An 18317-nucleotide genomic window follows, 5' to 3' on the forward strand; every position below is an offset into this window, starting at 1 on the left:
CTAGCCCTCATTTAAACACGGCTGTATCCTTGAAGAAGTTCTCTCTTTAGCTCTAGTACATTGTACTAAGCCTTTCTTATTTGCTCCTTGCAATGCACCCAAAGCGCTGGTGCCCAAAGTCCCAGATCTATCCCGTATTGTTACCTTGTTAGCGAATCCGAAATAGCGAAAAACGCACCGCGCCACCAGACTTACCGCATAGACTGATCTCAGAAAAGGAACGCCAAGCACATCAAACTCATTGTTCCCCCTCGACTGAACAACGCCAAAGAACATGTCGCCGTCTGCTGGCGAAAACGCGTACTCAGAAGTCGAGATGCCAAATTCGGTCTCACCTACTGCCACGCGCAGCTCCGGCATGCCTTGTGTCTCACCCCCAGGAACCAACCATCCCTGGCGTAGTCTGCTGTACTTGGCGCCCTCGATCTTCTTGTAAAAGGCCTCACAGGCCTCGTCGCTGAGGAGGATGAGGGGTGTGGAGCTGTCGACAACCGCCATGTTGCCGGACCGCGATATCTTATCGTCATTGATGGTGGTGCTGGCCGACGGGAACATCCACATGCCTTTGCCGCTGTCCACCTTCGCCCAGGAGATTTCGCCGTCCACCATGTCCTCGTCCACATATCCAAAAGTGCAAAACGACTCTTGTTTGCCTCCCTGGGTTGGCCTGCACAAGGCTGTCGTGAAGAGCTGCGCATCCTCGGGCAAGATCTTTGCCTCGGCCATCCTGGCCACAAATGATGTCTGTGGGTCGTTGACTCCGTTCCTCTGAATATACCTTGTCTGCGGCATCGAGAGGCCTAGAGTGCCGTCGGCCACCATCCTCTCGGTAGAGGTGCCGCCAACGACCTTGCCCAGCCCTAGGAGCTGGTCCGGGACCTCCAGGCCGCCCACCACCACAGTGTCCGTGCCTACCTCCCCGGAGATGGAGCTGCCATCGGGTCGCTTCATGACCCACGTCTTGTCGCTTTGGCAACTGAAAGACGATGATTTCCATGCGTCAAAGTTGGTGCGGTTGACGCCGCGACTGGAACCTGAAGAGAAAACCTGGTAGAAAGAGAAACATATGGTCAGAATCACCGAGGTATGCTGCTTGTTTACTATCGGGGTTGCAAGTTCATTTGTACCCATATATCTGAAGAGGCCGTGTCCAGCTGCAACTCGAGCTTCTGCGCCGGAGTACCGATCTTCACCTCACAGAGGTACAGCGACTCGTTTTGAATATCATCGGCAGTGACTTGTCCGCCATAGCCACCTTCGACCTCGCTCTTGCGGGCCAGGACCTTCTCCATGTGCGCACGCCCGCCGAGCGCGACCGTTGATCCGGCCAAGCCACGTTGGAACATCCTGTTGATGTATCCATAAGGTCCTGGCTGGGTTGGCTGGAAACCATATCGGGCCATGAGGTTGACATAGGATTTGGTCCCGCTCGGCTTGTACCTTTCGTTGTACTTGATGGGGACTCTGCAGAGGCCCATCTCCTCCTTGACAGAAGGTTGTGTAAGTGCGATTGAGCCCATTGTGAAGATGCAAGATATTGCGTTGGGTGATGCAGGCCGTGGCGCGTTTGGTTGGAAATAGTTTCTACCTAAGTTCCTTTGACAGAGATGGGCAGGCAGGCCTATGATTATAGTAGCCACCGTTTTGCACGCTTTTAATAATCCCGATTGTCATATAGCTGCACTAGCGCACCGGCCGCATGTGACGTATAGACAAGCTGGGATGTTGTTTTGCAATCACCTAAACTTCAAGCTCCAAAACAGCCCGTGCAAAAAAGCGCCTTGCGCTGCAGGCCAGAAACAGGGGAGCGACCGTCACTGCTTTTACCGCCACCACTGTGCTTTGGGTTGGCAGGTGACGCGCAACTTCACCCGAGGAAGAACAGAGCTTTGGACAGAAAGCTGAGATCAGTGAGCATGTAAGTTTGGCAGTTTTAAGTAAACTTGTACGTGAGGATAGCGGTGTCGTTTGAGCGGTCGGTGGGTTTTGTTGATCCGCCGTGCCAAAATACACTAGGGGAACGACCCCAACGTTCAAAAGGTTAAGGGCTAACAGTGGCGGCGAAACGGGAGGATCCGGCAACATGCAGAGCACGCAATTTCCTGTCAGAACGGCTTTCAGTGACATGTACGATGTCGGACAAACATGGGAGCCTGCCAGTTGGGCTGATTGCCCCTAAATTGGCTATCATGTAGCTCACTTGGCCAGTGTCACCTTTCCAAAGTTGAAGCCGCGAACACCATTACTTATCCAACATTCTTCCCCCTCGACCAGAGACGAGGCTTTCACAGCTTCTTCGACGCATAGCCCTCTGCAGATATGTGTTAGCAGCAACCGGATCATGCTGCAGCATAGACTTGAACAGATCGAGCAAGAAAAAGCGAAAATACGAGCACAAAAATTCAAATAAAATTTTGGGGCGACAAACCTCTCAAGAGCCCACCTCCTTGTAGTGCCATCTTGACCACCAATCTTTGCATCTAGACTAAACCGAGCCGGCACGGGAGGGGTGACCCATCGACCGTTTCTCCAAAAGTACGGTGTCACCAAGCTACCCTCCATAATGCTGCCGTCGCTGGTATTGACAAGAAGAACCTCGGCCGTGTCTGTAGCCCCAATGCCCATCCTCTGTCTGGCAGAATTGTACATCTCACGCCTTGTCGTCTTATAGTGGGTGTACTCGGACGGAGGAGTCTGGTCCAGATCCACGACGATACTATAGGTCGGGGATTTGACCACGCCGCCATCCTGCGCTCCCTGATCTGGGGGCGGTAGCGACTGCGGGAACAAGTTGGGCAGGAACTGCTCTGGAACCGGCCCGGCCTCATGCCCGAACTGACCGGCTTTGGAGAGAGTCACCTTGACTCGGAGTGGCCGTTCGCCCACTTCAGGCAAGCCAAGGATGAAAGCTTCGAGGCGAGCAAGGCCTGCATCGCCGTCAATTGCTGCCATGGCATCTGTCCATCCAAAGTGGGTGGCCGCTCTTAGCATGCGGTCGCGGTGGTAGTCCAACATGTATAGAGGTGATGGCTTGGAGGCATTCCATCCCCGGTCCAAGCCCTCGGTTGCGGCGCCAGGGACCCCTGACAGCTTGGGGTCATAGCGAAGAGAAGTGAACAGTTCAAAGTCGGGCTCAGTCATTTTTGAGGGTTGCTTCAATTTGGTGGTGACTGTATGTAGCAAACAATGGCTTTTGTCTCTTCTCCCAGTTAATGATGCACCTCACTTTCCTTGAATACCTCAAATTGAGGAGTCATTATCGCATCTCTATTTCAGGAGAATATCCACTGCATTACCATTACCCGAGTTGGAATTGTCCCGAGCTCCCGCTCCGAAATCGCCGAATATGCTCACAAATCGTGGGTCGCAATTAGTCCCTTCAGTGGTCCGTGCCACTAATTCTAGGTACGTCAGTTTGCGCCGCCGCGAAAAAAAAGCCCCAATTTTTTGCCCTGCTGGTATTCTGGAGCTCTTGGTTTAGCTGACGAAAGCCAATCAGCGGATTTTTTTCTTGGCTTGATTCGGTCATTGACCTGGATAGCTTGCTGGTTCGACTGCATGAAATTTTGCAGCACTGTTCAAGCTACTACCACCCAACCACGACGGCATCAGTTTTTTTCCTCCTCCTTATCAAACCACCGCTCATTCCTTGGTCAAAGTAACCATCCGACGCATCCTCGTTCCACTACGAGGTTTCCTTTAATTGTTTAGCTTATCCACCCACGAGTTTTTATTTGTGTCTTTATTTTCACCTACTTAATTAGTTTCTCAAAAGGCCGCCAGCACAGCCTGCTAAAGAAAACATGTCGAGCCAATTCCCCCCAATTCCTCCCATCAAGCCTACGCCGGTCGTCGCAATTCCCTCGGAGCCTGGGTTGTGGGACAGGATATCAACATGGGCGTCTGAGAACAAGGCTGCCGTCTACACAATCGCCGGTGTGTCAGTTCTGGTGACGGGAGCTGGAATTTACTACATAAATAGCGGTCCTGTATGTTGTGAAGCGACTCGGGCTACCGGCGCATCCGTCTGCCCGAGCTTTCTATACAACTTTGCACACTCAAGACATTTACTAATCATATGCGAATCACATAGAGCTCCAAGGGCGACTCGAGACCAAGCAAAAAGGAGCGAAGGAAGCGCAAGGAGGCGGAGAAGAAGGCTTCTGCCGAAAAAGATGCACAGCCCGCCCAAACCGGTTCATCGGCACCGCAAGCCGCATCTGTCTCTGCAAGCGATGAGGACCTTTTGGATATAAGTGAGGCCGATATCGAAGCCCTATCGCCCGATGAGCGCAAGGCTCGCGCCATCAAGCTCAAGGAGGCTGGCAACAAGTCTTATGGCGCACGCGACTACCCCCGGGCCATCGACCTTTACACCAAGGCCATCCTCTGCAAGCCAGACCCAGTGTACTACTCTAACCGTGCTGCCTGCTACAGCGCACAGAAGGAATGGGAAAAGGTCGTCCAAGACACCACGGCCGCCATCAACCTGGACCCGGACTACGTCAAGGCCCTGAATCGCCGCGCAGCTGCCTATGAGAACATGGACAAGTACAGCGAGTCGCTGCTCGACTACACCGCCAGTTGCATCATCGACGGTTTCAGGAACGACTCTAGCGCCCAGGCCGTCGAGCGCCTACTGAAGAAGTTTGCCGAGTCCAAGGCCCGCGAGATCATGGGCTCCAAGGAGCCCAAGCTCCCCAGCCCAACCTTTATCGGCAACTACCTTCAGAGCTTCCGGGCAAAGCCCCGCCCCGCTGGTCTCGAGGACACTGTCGACCTTCCCGAAGACTCTGGCAAGGGTCAGTTGCAACGCGGTCTTGCCGAGCTGGAGAAGAAGACTGGCGACCGGTACGAGGCTGCAGCTGAGGCTTTCGACAAGGCACTGCAGCTTGGTGACCTCGGAGAGTACGAGGCTCTTGCATACAACATGCGCGGAACCTTCAAGTGCCTGCGTGGTAAGCACGAAGAGGCACTCCAGGACCTTACCAAGTGTGTTGAGCTCGACCCGTCCATGACACAGGGCTACATCAAGCGGGCGAGCATGTACCTTGAGCTTGGTAAGTTTAATGTCTATATGCAGCTTCCATGTTTCCGTCGATAACGTATTGACTCCCGATTTAGGCAAGACCCAGGAGGCCCAGGCCGATTTCGAGACAGCATCAACCCAGAACCCCGAAGACCCCGACATCTACTACCACCGCGCGCAACTGCACTTCATCCAGGGCGAGTTCCCCGAGGCCGCCAAGGACTACCAAAAGTCGATCGACTTGGACCGTGACTTTATCTTCTCGCACATCCAGCTCGGTGTCACGCAGTACAAGATGGGCTCGATCGCTTCTTCGATGGCGACGTTCCGTCGCTGCGTCAAGAACTTTGAAAAGGTCCCAGAGGTCTACAACTACTTTGGCGAGCTCCTCATGGACCAGAACCGCTTCCCTGACGCCGTTGAGAAGTTCGACACCGCCATTGAGTTGGAGAAGTCGGCCAGGCCGACTGACATGAACGTTTTGCCCTTGATCAACAAAGCTCTCGCTCTCTTCCAGTGGAAGCAGGACTTTGGTGAGGCCGAGAAGCTTTGCGAGAAGGCCCTGATCAGTAAGTTGAAACCCCTTCATCAACTACCTGTTAACCCGTCATGACACCTCGAGTCGTTTGCTAACCCCTCACACCACAGTCGACCCCGAGTGCGACATTGCCGTCGCCACCATGGCCCAGCTCCAGCTCCAGCAGGGCAAGGTCACCGAGGCCCTCAAGCAGTTTGAGCGCGCCGCCGAGCTTGCCAGGACCGAGGGCGAGCTTGTTAACGCCCTCTCGTACGCCGAGGCGACAAGGACGCAGATCACGGTGCAGGAGAAGTACCCCAAGCTCGCTGCTCGTCTGCAGGGCATGGGACCAGCGGGTGCCATGGGGCGATGAAGAGTTGTTGGGGAAGAAGAAAAAAAGAATAAAAAAGAGGAAAACTCATAGCCTCAATCTTTTGGTCGCGAGGTGCGCGGCTTTGTATTTTGATCAAAGTATTTTGTGTGTACGAGGGTTATTTTCTTTTTGTAAAACTGTTCATGGTTACCGGGGGGGTTGCCGAAGTCGCAGCCATGCCCACGCATCCCTCCAAAACAAGTATCGAGGTGGATGGGTGGTTTTCCTTGTTTGTATTTTCAATAAGGGGCAAGGAAAGGGTTTCACTTTCTTTGTTTCTTGAATCATCTACTTGAAAATATGGTAGCAAGTCATTTGCTAGTGCTTGTTACCTCGAGTGGTTTTTTCTTTCTGTCCAAAGAAGCCATCTCGAGGATTCAGCCGAGGGTCTTTTTTTTGGTTTTTCTGGCCATCTTGCTTTGGCAGAGGGTGGAGAAAATAAAAAGCGGTGCAAAAGGGCATGGTGGACGTTGTACATAATATCTTCCTCTCCCACTCTCATCTTTGCAAAGCATTTCCCGGGATTGGATCGGTCATGGAGGGATAGCTGCTGCGTTTTTTTTTTTTTTTGTCTTTAATCTTTTCTGTATTCGACCCGGCGATCCTCCCAGCAATTATATCGTTTCGATATACTATTTTTTTTGTCTTTTTTCTGAGTGATTTCAACGGTTACGTGCTGCCTTGAACTTTAAGCTGAGGTTTACCAAGGTAATAAGGCTGGTTCGAAATGTTGCCGTGTTGTGGATGGAGTTGAGTCTCTTCGCATTCTTACTCATCATCTGCATAACACATTAGAAGTAGTAAAAACAGGGCACATTTTAAGCCTGACCAAACCTGGGACTGTTCAAATCAGAACCCTTCTCCCTTACTTAACGTCCCCCATTTCTGCTACCACCACCCCCCTTCCACCTTTTTGTATATTTTGTGAGCCGGCGGCTGTCAGGCAGGAGAGCCCGAGCCTTCGTACACTATAATTTGGATGAGGGCCGCCGTCAATGTCGTCACGGTACATCTACAGTCTATCGAACTGCACCAGACGAGTAAACATGGGATTGGTTTGTTTATCTTGGGGAGGCTTATCTAAGTTGACAGGTAAAAATGAGCAGTTGCAACTTGCAAATCTTGTTTACCCTTGAAGATAAAAAGGTTTCGAAATGTGTGATGGTGTTCTTTCTTGGGAATGGGATGAGGGGTTTGGATTTCACGGTCGAGACCGGCAAAGGGCGTATAATTTATACCTGGTTTGGATTCAGACGCCGATAAAAGAAAGGGCCATTGTGAATTACAGTGTATGCCTCTAGGATCTTGGTTATGTTCATGTCGGTCTAGACGCAGCTTCGTTGACTCGCAGGTTCATAACCCGCAATGATAGGAGGAGATTTCTCAGCATACGGTACAGGCAATAATGACTTTATCGTCGTATATCAAAGGCTAATAACCTCAAGGGTGAAAAAAGGCAAAATGGCACACAGCTTATGATTGGGTCAACGAGGTCGCTAGTCTTATGACTAGACTAGTCCTAGAACTAGCCCTCGAAGCGTCTAGGCCCTATAACTGATAAGGAGGGCTGTTGTTCATTTGAATTTACCCTCTTGCTTGTGGCACCTGTCAAAAGCTCGACGTCGTTCCCCGCCGGTAAATCTGATACCCAAACGTGACATGCCTCTCTGTCTGTACGTCAAGGTTCTCTCTGGTGGTAGTCATTACCAGCGCTACAGCATCAGCATCGTAACTAGATAATCCGGATAAACAGGGTACTCAATAAAACTCCAAATACTATACCCATAACTGCAACCCTGCAAGGCACGGACAGAGTAGTAATGGGGTGGTGTGTAGACTATTCAAGCAATAGCTTACAGAAACTCGTTGTATATGAATAGTATCATTTCAGCCGTATCTGGGTTGACGCTAAGGCTTTCGTCCGATCAGGCATCGAGCTTTAACCGATGAGGGTCACGTATCATGGGCGGCCAGAAAGGTACTCGTTTGAACAAGCACAAAGCCACGAAAAGGGCTATGCTCGAAGTACTTAAGTTGGCCTCGCTCACCAAACACTACTTCCGCGGAAGAGAAAATAGATCATTGAATTATATGTACGTTATCCTATTACAGTCCCTGTGCCATCTGTAACTTGGCAGCCCAAGCGGAATATACAGCCAAGAACCATTCGGTTATCAAGAAAGCATCATTCTCGCATCCCTCTCGCTAAACTTGGTATCATACTTGTAAAATCTCATCCCCAAAGCAGCAAAAATAATACCTTGGTGATGCTCTGACAAACCCCATTCGTCTCAATATAGAAATTATCAAATCGGTCGCTTCTCCGGGCTACTCCGTCTACCAGCCACCTACTGGGTGTTGCCATTCCTTTTCTTGCACTGCTCAGACGGCCACCAGCACTGTGTAAAACCGGCGGCGACTATGGCAACGATAATGGCGATAATGATGACGGTGGTGATGCCGAGGCACCACCACTTGAGCTTGCGGCGGTTCTTGGCGTGATCGGCGGCCTTCTTGACCTCCGTGTTGGCGTGGTTGAGATTCTGCGTCGTGTCCTCGGCCTGCTGCTCGACCCGCTGCACAATGGGCTCCTGCTGGATGACCAGGGTATCGAGGTCCTCGAACATCTTTGCCAGTTCCACGATCGAATCCTCGATTTGACGCATCTCGTTGTGGCGAGCACGAACGGCACCGAGAACGGCCTGGCCTTGGGCGACCCGGTTTTGCCTCAGCTATTTGGGGGAGTATATATTAGTAAACATTCCACAACGACTGATATCACCAAATCAGACGTAAACTTTACCAAGCGACAAGATGACCTACAGCCTGTTGGAAAACTCCCTCATCGCCCCAGTTCTGGTCGGCCGCCCGACGGACCTCATCTTCCGACGCATCCGGGTTGACGATACGGTACTGCCTGGCAATCTGCTCGCGGTAACCCTCCTTGTACCTCTGCTCCTCCTGGATGTAGTTCCTCAGCTCCTGCTTGAACGTGTCGTTGAGGGTGTTCCACTGCCTCTCCTTGATGGAGCGGCTGCCGTCCTGCGTGTGCTCGACGTCCTTCTTGAGCTGCTTGATGGTAGTGCGGATCGACGTGGTGCGGCGCGACGTCTCGGCGATCTGTTGCTCCAGCTGCTGCTGCGCGCCCGCATCGCCGCCTTGGAGGGAGCGCGAGTGCAGCGTCGCAATCGTTTGCACGTCCGACGTCAGCCTGTTGATCTCGCCCCGCGTAAACGTCACCTGGCCGAGGAAGTCCTGCTGAGACATGACGGGCGGTCCGGCGGGTTCTTGCTGTTGTTGGCCGTGGCCGTAGCCGTAGCCGTTCTGACCTTGGCCATATTGTTGTTGTTGTTGCGGCTGGCCATACTGCTGCATCTCATGTTCCTACGGTCGAGCGCGAAAAAGGCCCCGAATGTCAGCAACCCGTTTGACAAATTGTCCCATTTGGTCCGGTCCAGTGATGCATTGTGTGTCTCTCCCTCCCCCTTGCACGCCGAAGATGCCGTGCGCCCGTAGACAAAACTTACATTTCCGCCATTTCCGTAGCCGTAGCCCGCCTCAGTTGCGGGAGCTTGGCCGTACGGGTTGCCGCCGTATTGTTGTTGGTTGTTGTATGACATGATTTTGTTTTGTGTGGATAAATGCGGAGCTTCGATTGACGCGACGAAGGAACCGAACCTGCTTGGGATTGAAATGCTCGCACAGAGACCCAGATGCAACGTATTAAACCACTAGCCTCTTGTAAGACAGCGCTTTGGTTGCTAGGTGATGACAGGACAGGCCTGAGCAAGCAGAAATGCGAAAAAAAAAAATGCAAAAATGCAACCGCTTGACGTTGCGACAGACGAAAAACTACAGATTCGTGGAAAGCGTATTGATTGTTGGATACAGAACGTCGAGGTAAATTACCTTGGACCGGGTCCGGGAAGTACAGTGGTAAAAGAAAACAAAAAAATGAGACCAAGAGGCCATTCCGTTCCCAGTTAATTCTGGTTGGGTGGATGACGTTGGACTGTTCTGTACCTGACCGACCCTCAATTCATTTGCCTTGGTCCTTGCCATTGGCAGGTTCATCCCCAATCGCCCCAGAAAACCCTGCCTGCAGCGCAGCCTTCAGCATTTGCTTGCACTGCCAGAGTCGAGTGGAGATCTGGATCTCTTAGTCTGGGTTTTTGGCGGCTAGAATGGATCGTTTTGCTAGCCCAATGGCGCGGCGTTTACGTTTCCGAAGTGGCTCAACTCGATTGGAGATGTGATACATGCAGAAAACCAGCCAATCTCTTTCTGTTGTAATGATATCATGCTACCGAAGCTATGAGCAGTCAGTCAATTTTTTGTTTCGAAACAATTCTTGCTTAATGTCCACAGTGGGCATGGCCCTAGCTTTTGGACATGCTATCCCGGTCTTGTCCGTTTGGTTTGGTTTAAAGCACAGCTGTCAGTCAGTGCCTGGCGGGGCTTTGCGAAATAAGCCCGCGATCGGCGGGCACTGCACGCCTGGTGGGGAACCCGGGATGGCGCAGCAAAAGCAGCCATTACAGACGTTTTCTTTTTCTTCCATGTGAATGGGTTTTAAGCTTGGCTGCCTGCCTGGGCTGGTCTGTCGGGCTGACGACTCAGCTTCTCTCATGATGGGAGCAATCAGGAGCTTTTGAAGCGACTGCTATTGGTGGTTTATATGGAAACTCCATAGTTTGTAAATACCAGTCGATCCGCCTTCTTCGTAAAGGTGGTTGGAACACTAATGTCCCTACCTGCCTAGGTAGGTAGGTAGTTACCTTGGGTACATAAGACTATACTACCTATAATAGTATAGTGTTGATGCGTCATGCTCGATTATTTCCTGCAACTAATTACGACGTTCGACAGCTGGTTAGCAAAGGGAAATCCCGCGATCAACCACGCGCATTCTGACTCGATATTCGGTTGTACCGGTCCGGATGCCACCCACGACAATGCAGCCGTTGGTCGGATGAACTACACAATTTATTTGGTTCCCCGAAGCTGTCTCTACAGTCAACTCCGCAGCCGTCTTCTGGTTTTATGCAAAAATACCTAACTGCTTCTACGGAATTACATGACAAATGCCGTCCCGCATATCTTGGCCGTTTCGAGAGTGTGTATGGGTTAGTTACCTACTTGGGTAGGTAGATACTCATGCTGGAAGTCAGTGATACTGATGGAAGCTTACCTACTCAACAGGCTTAAAAGAACGCCTTTTTACAGGGCTCTCGGTCATCCATTTGCTACCCTGAGGTTACAGTTCAACCGAATCCTCCCAGCCACATTTCAAAGCTGTGCGCATCGACCAAGAAAGATTATCGTTCCAACCAGCTTCGAAGGGTATCAATTTACAAGTAGTTCTTCTTCCTGCTGGTCCTCGTGTACTGGCTCAGATGCCATTCTACATCACCATCCTTGTTCTCCAACGTTCCTCCCCTGATCTCAAACACCTTCATGCTCATCCGTGGGCCGACCTCTGCCAGCTCGACACTTTCGTGACCTGTCCTAACAAATACGTGATGTCGGACCTCGATAACATCATCAATGTTCTTGAATGTGATGACACGATTTGACATCTTGGCCTTGTTTGTGATCGGCTCCCGGGGCGGGAACAGGTGCTTCAGAACCTTGACGATGCGCTGACCAAGTTTGGAGGTGAATCCGTCAAACACAAGGTGGGGATAGGCCTCGGAGACAGTCCCCCTGACACTTCCGGGTATGTCATGCCTCAGCAAAACGTTGTGCAGAGAAAATGACACTGTCGGGCCGTGAGGCATGTGTGAAATGGTGAGCGCCGTCGGTGTTCCTCGGCGCTCGTGGAGGAGGACGATATCCGAGAGGCCTGCGGCTTGCACACTCCGGACAAGCTCCGGCAAGATCAAGTTTCCACGGTTGAGCCTTATAGCAGTCGGCAGGAGCAGTCGGATCTCTTTTGCAAACGCGGCCAGCCGCGCGCTAGGGTCGCGACTTGTCGTCACCATCACCCTCGGGTCTACAAGGCCGCTCAGCTGCGCATATTCGTCGTCCAGATCCAGGTCTTCTCTGTCTATCCTAGACTCGTCGTAGTGGTAGTCTGCGCGCAGCTTCTCGTCGTTTGCAATGTCCTTTTCCAGTGGCCGGCCCTGGGCTAGTGATGCCCTCATCTTTGCCTTCTTCTCGTTGATTTCGGCATCTTTGAGGATCGCCACCTTTCGGTACAGGTAATCTCGACGTTCTCTTGCTTGTTTTCGCTACAAGTTGTCAGTGACACGTAGTGACAGCAGTTAGTAGAGCAGTGCAGGACTTACAATCATGGTTGTGGCTGTTTGAAAATTGTTCAATGGTTTACTGAAGGTAATCTTCAAGCCGTTAATACGCCTTCACGTCCCGTCTAAAAATTTAGAAAAAGATTGGAGATGCACCATCGGATGCTGCACTGGCGGGGTTGTGGAGCCTGCCCAGATCCCTGTAGAACCAGCCTTGGCCGGCAAAAGAGTGGATCCAAATGGCAAGAAAAGCGTGAAATTTGGGGACGATAGCGGTATCATCACGTGCAAGGCCTTGTGGTTTGCGCCCGCATTTGTCGACTTTCAATGCCCTCTTTGTGTGACAGTGGAGGAATGTTATTTCAAAACTTCTGGAGAAGATCCAATCGCAACCGAGCTACCTTTAGACTAGACTAGGAAGCTCTTGGAATAAATAAACCATAAAAAATATAAAAAACTGTGTCTATACATTAGTTTGCAACAAAGACTCCTGCTGATTCACCTTCTTCACCGTCTCCTCTGGCGCTTGAGGTGCAGAAGAAGCAAGGTTAGGTATTCGAGGCGCGTCACCCTGATATGATGTGACAGTCCCTGATTCCCGACTCCCCCGCCCACTTTTGCCCGCCGAGCCCAATATCGAACGGAAAATTTCCAAAAGGCTGTCAGTTACCGCCAGCACCGGAAACCGATGACATTCTCATCACCACCGGAACTTTTTCCACCATTGGCAGCCGTGTGCATTGCCTTTGCAACAGCAAGGTCGATTTTATTTTTTTCCCAGTCCTGACCGACAGATTGCCTCCCAACTAGAGCCGACTGGGAACCGGGTCACCGAAACCTCACGCCTCCATAATGGAGGGCGCGTTTACGCACCTCGGCAACCACCTGATTTCGGACTCTGCAGCCGCAATCAAGGCTGGTGATACCGACGACCTTTCCAACATCGATGCCGACGAGAACCTCCTCTATGGAAAATATGGCGGGCGCGGCGGTCTAGGCGGCGCTCGCCGTCGCGCCGCGGACGATGATGAGACCGAGGCCTTGGACGACGATGACGATGAGAGCCTGGCCAGCGTTCCCGTAGACGGGATGCGCGGCCTCAGTCTGAAAGCTGCTGAAGAGGAGAAAGAGTTGCCGGAGCATGCCTGCGCGTATGTATCGTATCCCGACCGCTTGGGCTATCCCGCATACTCGGTGGCCAAGAAGAAAAAGCAAGTTTACTGACTCTGGTCGAATATCAAGTTACTGCGGTATACATTCTCCGGCTTGTGTAGTCAAGTGTCTTGGCTGTAAGAAATGGTTCTGCAACTCTCGTGGCAACACGTCGTCCTCCCACATAATCAACCATCTTGTTCGCGCGCGTCACAAGGAGGTCCAGCTCCATCCCGAATCCACCTTGGGCGATACTATCTTGGAGTGCTACAACTGCGGAGTCCGGAACGTCTTTCTTCTCGGCTTTATTCCCGCCAAGTCCGATACTGTGGTGGTCCTTCTGTGTCGCCAGCCATGCGCCGCTAACCCGTCTTCCAAGGACATGAGCTGGGATATTTCGCGATGGTCACCACTGTTAGATGAGCGGAACTTCCTTTCCTGGCTCGTTGCTGTTCCTACCGATGCCGAGCAGCTCCGCGCACGGCACCTGACACCGCCCATGATTGCCAAGCTTGAGGAGCTATGGAAGGAGGATGCGAACGCAACCGTGGACGATCTAGAGAAGAACGAGCAAATTGACGACGAGCCTCACCCAGTGCTTCTCAAATACGACGACCCATACCACTACCAGAACATTTTTGGTCCGCTTGTCAAGATGGAGTCGGACTACGATAAGAAGCTGAAGGAAGCGCAGTCAGAGGATGGCCTCGTCGTTCGGTGGGACTATGGTCTCAACAACAAGCACCTTGCTAGCTTCATCTTGCCCAAGATCGAGTCTGGAGACGTTAAGCTAGCCGTTGGTGACGAGATGCGACTGAAGTATAAGGGAGAGCTCCGTCCACAGTGGGAAGGCGTTGGTTATGTCGTGAAGATTCCTAACAATCAATCTGACGAGGTGACGCTGGAGCTACGGAAGTCAGGAAACGACAAGTCTGTGCCAACCGAGTGCACCCACAACTTTTCGGCTGATTATGTTTGGAAAGCGACCTCATACGATCGAATGCAGCTCGCCATGCGGAACTTTGCGGTCGACGAGATGAGCGTCAGTGGCTACATCTTCCACAAACTCCTGGGTCACGAGGTTGCTGTGGCTCCGATGCGGACTACGATGCCCAAAAAGTTCACCGCTCCCGGTCTTCCTGACCTCAACGGTAGCCAGATCAGTGCAATCAAGGCCGTCTTGTCCACGCCGCTGAGTTTGATCCAGGGGCCCCCCGGAACCGGAAAGACTGTGACCTCGGCCACCATCATTTACCACCTTGCCAAGATGAATGGCAGCCAAGTCCTGGTCTGCGCCCCCTCCAACGTTGCCGTTGACCAGCTGTGCGAGCGAGTTCACCGCACCGGCCTCAAGGTTGTGCGCCTGACGGCCAAATCTCGTGAGGACGTCGAGTCTTCTGTCAGCTTCCTTGCTCTGCACGAGCAGGTTCGCATGAACGACACCAATCCGGAACTTGCCAAGCTTCAGCAGCTGAAGAGTGAACTCGGCGAACTTTCAAGCCAAGATGAGAAGAAGTTCAAGCAGTTAACCAAGGCCGCCGAGCGGGAGATCTTGAGCAACGCAGACGTTGTTTGCTGTACTTGCGTCGGCGCTGGTGACCCTCGTCTTGCCAAACTCAAGTTCCGCAACGTACTAATTGACGAGTCAACACAGTCTGCCGAGCCAGAGTGCATGATTCCTCTGGTTCTCGGATGCAAGCAAGTCGTCCTGGTGGGTGACCACAAGCAGCTTGGCCCGGTTATTATGAACAAGAAGGCCGCAAAAGCTGGTCTGAACCAGTCTCTGTTCGAGCGCCTGGTCAAGCTTGGGTTGACCCCCATCAGGTTGAACGTTCAGTACCGCATGCACCCTTGCCTGTCTGAGTTCCCATCCAACATGTTTTACGAGGGATCTTTGCAAAACGGTGTTACGATCCAGCAGCGCCTTCGCCGTGACGTCGACTTTCCCTGGCCAGTTGCAGACATGCCCATGATGTTCTGGTCCAACTTGGGTAACGAGGAAATTTCAGCATCAGGCACATCCTACCTGAACCGGACCGAGGCTTCCAACGTCGAGAAGCTCGTCACACGCTTCTTCAAGGCTGGAGTCAAGCCCGGTGACATTGGTGTCGTCACACCATACGAGGGCCAGAGGAGCTATATCGTCAGCACAATGCAGAACACGGGAACTTTCAAGAAGGAGAGCTACAAAGAAGTTGAGGTTGCCTCGGTCGATGCCTTCCAGGGCCGTGAAAAGGATTTTATTGTCCTTTCGTGTGTGCGCTCGAACGAGAGCCAGGGCATTGGTTTCTTGTCTGACCCGCGCCGTCTCAATGTGGCTCTCACTCGTGCAAAGTATGGCGTCGTCATTATCGGCAATCCCAAGGTCCTTTCAAAGCACGAGCTGTGGCATCACTTGCTCATTCATTTCCGTGATCGCAAGTGCCTGGTCGATGGGCCTCTCACCAACTTGCAAGCTTCCCTTTTGCAATTCAGCAAGCCCAAGACTCCGTTCCGACCTGCACGCTTCTCCCAGCAGCACTCGCAGTATGCGCCAAGTCAGGCGGGTTATGCCAACGGCCGCTTCCCCGGCTCGAACCTCAACGGAGGATCTGGCAGGGACTTTGATACAGGCTCCATGATGTCTTATATTCCCGACGATGTCTCGTCCCTTCACAGCTCAAGCCTTGGCGGTGCTGGCCTTGCATCTGCATATCCTGCCATGTTCTCCAACTTCAACCCCGAGCAGTGGCCTGGTCTTCCCGGCGTACCTGGACATGGCCGTTCTGGCAACAGGAATCGTGGCCGGGGTGCGGAGAGCATTGCCGGAGAGAGTGTCGCAAACTCGGAATACACAGACGCGAGCTCTAGCGTCATTGGTGGCAAGGGCATCGGGCAGGGTGGTGTCAGTCTCGGTGCAGGAATTGGAGCTGGCATCGGTGCCGGACTTCATGATGCCGTTGGCGCGGGTCGTCCGACCTCTTATAGCCACAGCGATCGCCTCAGGCAGTACGTCGAGAGCGGCGGCCGCATGACTGGTCCGAACAACGGCTACCGTCGCTACGACGACGACCAGCAAAGCATTAGCACGGCTTTTGCCAGTCAAGCAGGCGGCACTGGCTATGACTGAGACGGAGAAAAGGTGATTTTGACGATGCAAGAGTGCAGTCTCTTCAAACAGAGCTTACAATGCTCCCGAGCCTCGGGCCCAGGGACTTGCTTCCCCACTGCCTCCTCTCCAGAGCGGACGCTGCAGCAGGAAAATTTTGGCGGCTGGCCAACCTAGCTAGCTAGCTCACCACCCGAGCAGACCAGAGGTCAACAGGATTAAGACTTCGGTTCTGATCCTGCCGCTTCGGTGTGCTTCGGGTCGTCTTGACCATAGAATTACCAATCCGAGCACGCCTGCCATTCAGGTGGGTTGTTGACAGCGGAGCCTCGCCATCGCTCAAGGCTCCATTGAGTACACTGTGCTACGGTGGAGAGACAGTGACGAGCGTTCGGCTTTGAGTTGATGCTGGCCGACAAGGCATGATTAGACTGTTGTTGCTGGACCCAAGATCGCGGTCACGCTGGCGAGGGGGCTGGTTGGTACCGATCCTGGTTGGTACCGATCCAAGTTGGCACGGTTGCAAGATGAATTGCAATTGGTTATATTTTGACGCGAAGGGTTTGTTCTCCCTGCTTCAGCTGACTGACTGGAGTCGTTCTTTTATAAAGGTTGACGACAGTCGTCTCCCAACTGTGCGACTTTTTGCAATGAGTCGAGTCGTTCATTTTTTTGTAGTCGTTTTTTATTTTATTTTACGCAAACTAGTTACCTTCTTTTTCTATTCTTTGAAGGATAGGCCTCTTTCAAAGCGTGCTTTACCGATGGTCAGCACTGTTTGGGTCTATCTCTCATGTCTCGGTTGTACACCCATCTGGTAGTTGGGCCTTACCAAGGGTTGATTGTCCGTTGTGGTGGTTGATGACTGAAGAAATTGTCAAGAAAAAGGTTTCTTTTTTTGCTGGGTATCTATATATCTAGCGTCCGCTCTTTACGGTATCGGTAATACAGACGTTCCCGAATGGTTTTGCGCATACGCATGCAGCTTTGTGACAGGCAGATACTTTCCAGGTAGGTAGTTACCTGCCTCGGCACTTGCCAAACCCCTTGCCCGTCACCATACCTATCTCATACCTCGCTTACCTACTTACCTGCCCACCTACCTGCCTGCCCACCTACTCCCCTAGGTAGGTACTTATCTAGGTGTGTAAGTGGTGCCCAAGCAAAGCCAACCTACAGGCATCCTTAGCATGATCACAAAATTATTCATTGTTGCTCTTGCCATTCAAATACACAATCTTTCACTCTTGTTGTGCTTCTTTTTTCTTACTAACTAACAAGCAAATTACCTTGTGGTACCAGGCGAAAAAAAAAAAAAAGAAAAAAGAAAAAAAAAAACCATCCCTTGTCGCCGTACATGTATGCGTGGGCCTTTGTTAACTCGACTGTTCCCGGAAAACCCCAAATACCTCAATTACTTTTTTTCGTTCAGAACTATTACCCACAAGGCCCAGACCACTGAGCTACTGTGCAATGGGTGATTTTTGCCTTACCACCATAGTTATGTGATATACGTGAATCGAGATCAAAGAAAAGTGTTGGGGCCCCTTTTTTGCCTCGAGGCTTAGCGTAGAAACGTCTCAAACAACTGCAAGAGGCCCCGGGTTCAATCCCCGGTTGAGCCCGATCAACTTGGTTGACAGCCGAGGCATCCATCTTTGGGTATGAGTAATATTTAATCATTTGGTCAATGGATTCAAATACGCAGGTAAATGGAGCTCTGTGCCAGCAGATACTTTGATGATAGGTTGGAAAGACTATGCGTGGTTTGTATGGAGAACTATTCACATTCAGCTAACCAGATGGTCAATTATACAAACGCGGCATCAAACTATTATTAATTTACGGGGCGAGGCCGGCCTTGGGCCGGCGCCGTCCCTGGCGGTGTGAAAACCCTCGCATTGTGATGT

General features: G+C 51.9%; 6 protein-coding genes across 6 annotated transcripts; 2 read left to right on the plus strand and 4 right to left on the minus strand.

Annotated features, from left to right (window-relative positions):
* Positions 1-76: 76 nt before the first annotated feature.
* MGG_00981 (aspartic endopeptidase) lies at positions 77-1520 on the minus strand (the record flags this gene model as incomplete). Its single annotated transcript, XM_003717920.1, has 3 exons — positions 77-127; positions 196-1047; positions 1128-1520. 3 exons carry the CDS (start codon positions 1518-1520, stop codon positions 77-79), a joined length of 1296 nt encoding a protein of 431 aa, XP_003717968.1.
* A 676-nt stretch (positions 1521-2196) lies between these two features.
* On the minus strand, positions 2197-3141 carry MGG_00980 (uncharacterized protein; the record flags this gene model as incomplete). Its single annotated transcript, XM_003717921.1, has 2 exons — positions 2197-2311; positions 2429-3141. 2 exons carry the CDS (start codon positions 3139-3141, stop codon positions 2197-2199), a joined length of 828 nt encoding a protein of 275 aa, XP_003717969.1.
* Positions 3142-3541: 400 nt separating this feature from the next.
* MGG_00979 (mitochondrial import receptor subunit tom-70) lies at positions 3542-6629 on the plus strand. Its single transcript, XM_003717922.1, has 4 exons — positions 3542-3989; positions 4094-5060; positions 5125-5598; positions 5678-6629. Exons 1-4 carry the CDS (start codon positions 3804-3806, stop codon positions 5917-5919), a joined length of 1869 nt encoding a protein of 622 aa, XP_003717970.1. The 5' UTR covers positions 3542-3803; the 3' UTR covers positions 5920-6629.
* A 1353-nt stretch (positions 6630-7982) lies between these two features.
* MGG_00978 (uncharacterized protein) lies at positions 7983-9927 on the minus strand. Its single transcript, XM_003717923.1, has 3 exons — positions 9447-9927; positions 8743-9303; positions 7983-8651 (listed from the first exon to the last, which is right to left on the minus strand). Exons 1-3 carry the CDS (start codon positions 9537-9539, stop codon positions 8268-8270), a joined length of 1038 nt encoding a protein of 345 aa, XP_003717971.1. The 5' UTR covers positions 9540-9927; the 3' UTR covers positions 7983-8267.
* Positions 9928-10849: 922 nt separating this feature from the next.
* Positions 10850-12290, minus strand: MGG_00977 (U3 small nucleolar ribonucleoprotein IMP4). The gene is made up of 2 exons (XM_003717924.1): positions 12210-12290; positions 10850-12152 (listed from the first exon to the last, which is right to left on the minus strand). The coding sequence occupies exons 1-2, from the start codon at positions 12213-12215 to the stop codon at positions 11271-11273; spliced, it is 888 nt and encodes a 295-aa protein (XP_003717972.1). The 5' UTR covers positions 12216-12290; the 3' UTR covers positions 10850-11270.
* Positions 12291-12565: 275 nt separating this feature from the next.
* On the plus strand, positions 12566-17471 carry MGG_00976 (regulator-nonsense transcripts 1). Its single transcript, XM_003717925.1, has 2 exons — positions 12566-13318; positions 13410-17471. Exons 1-2 carry the CDS (start codon positions 13020-13022, stop codon positions 16426-16428), a joined length of 3318 nt encoding a protein of 1105 aa, XP_003717973.1. The 5' UTR covers positions 12566-13019; the 3' UTR covers positions 16429-17471.
* The last annotated feature ends 846 nt before the right edge of the window (positions 17472-18317 follow it).

Source organism: Pyricularia oryzae, chromosome 5, assembly GCF_000002495.2.
Source record: "Pyricularia oryzae 70-15 chromosome 5, whole genome shotgun sequence".
Taxonomy (NCBI): Eukaryota; Fungi; Ascomycota; class Sordariomycetes; order Magnaporthales; family Pyriculariaceae; genus Pyricularia; species Pyricularia oryzae.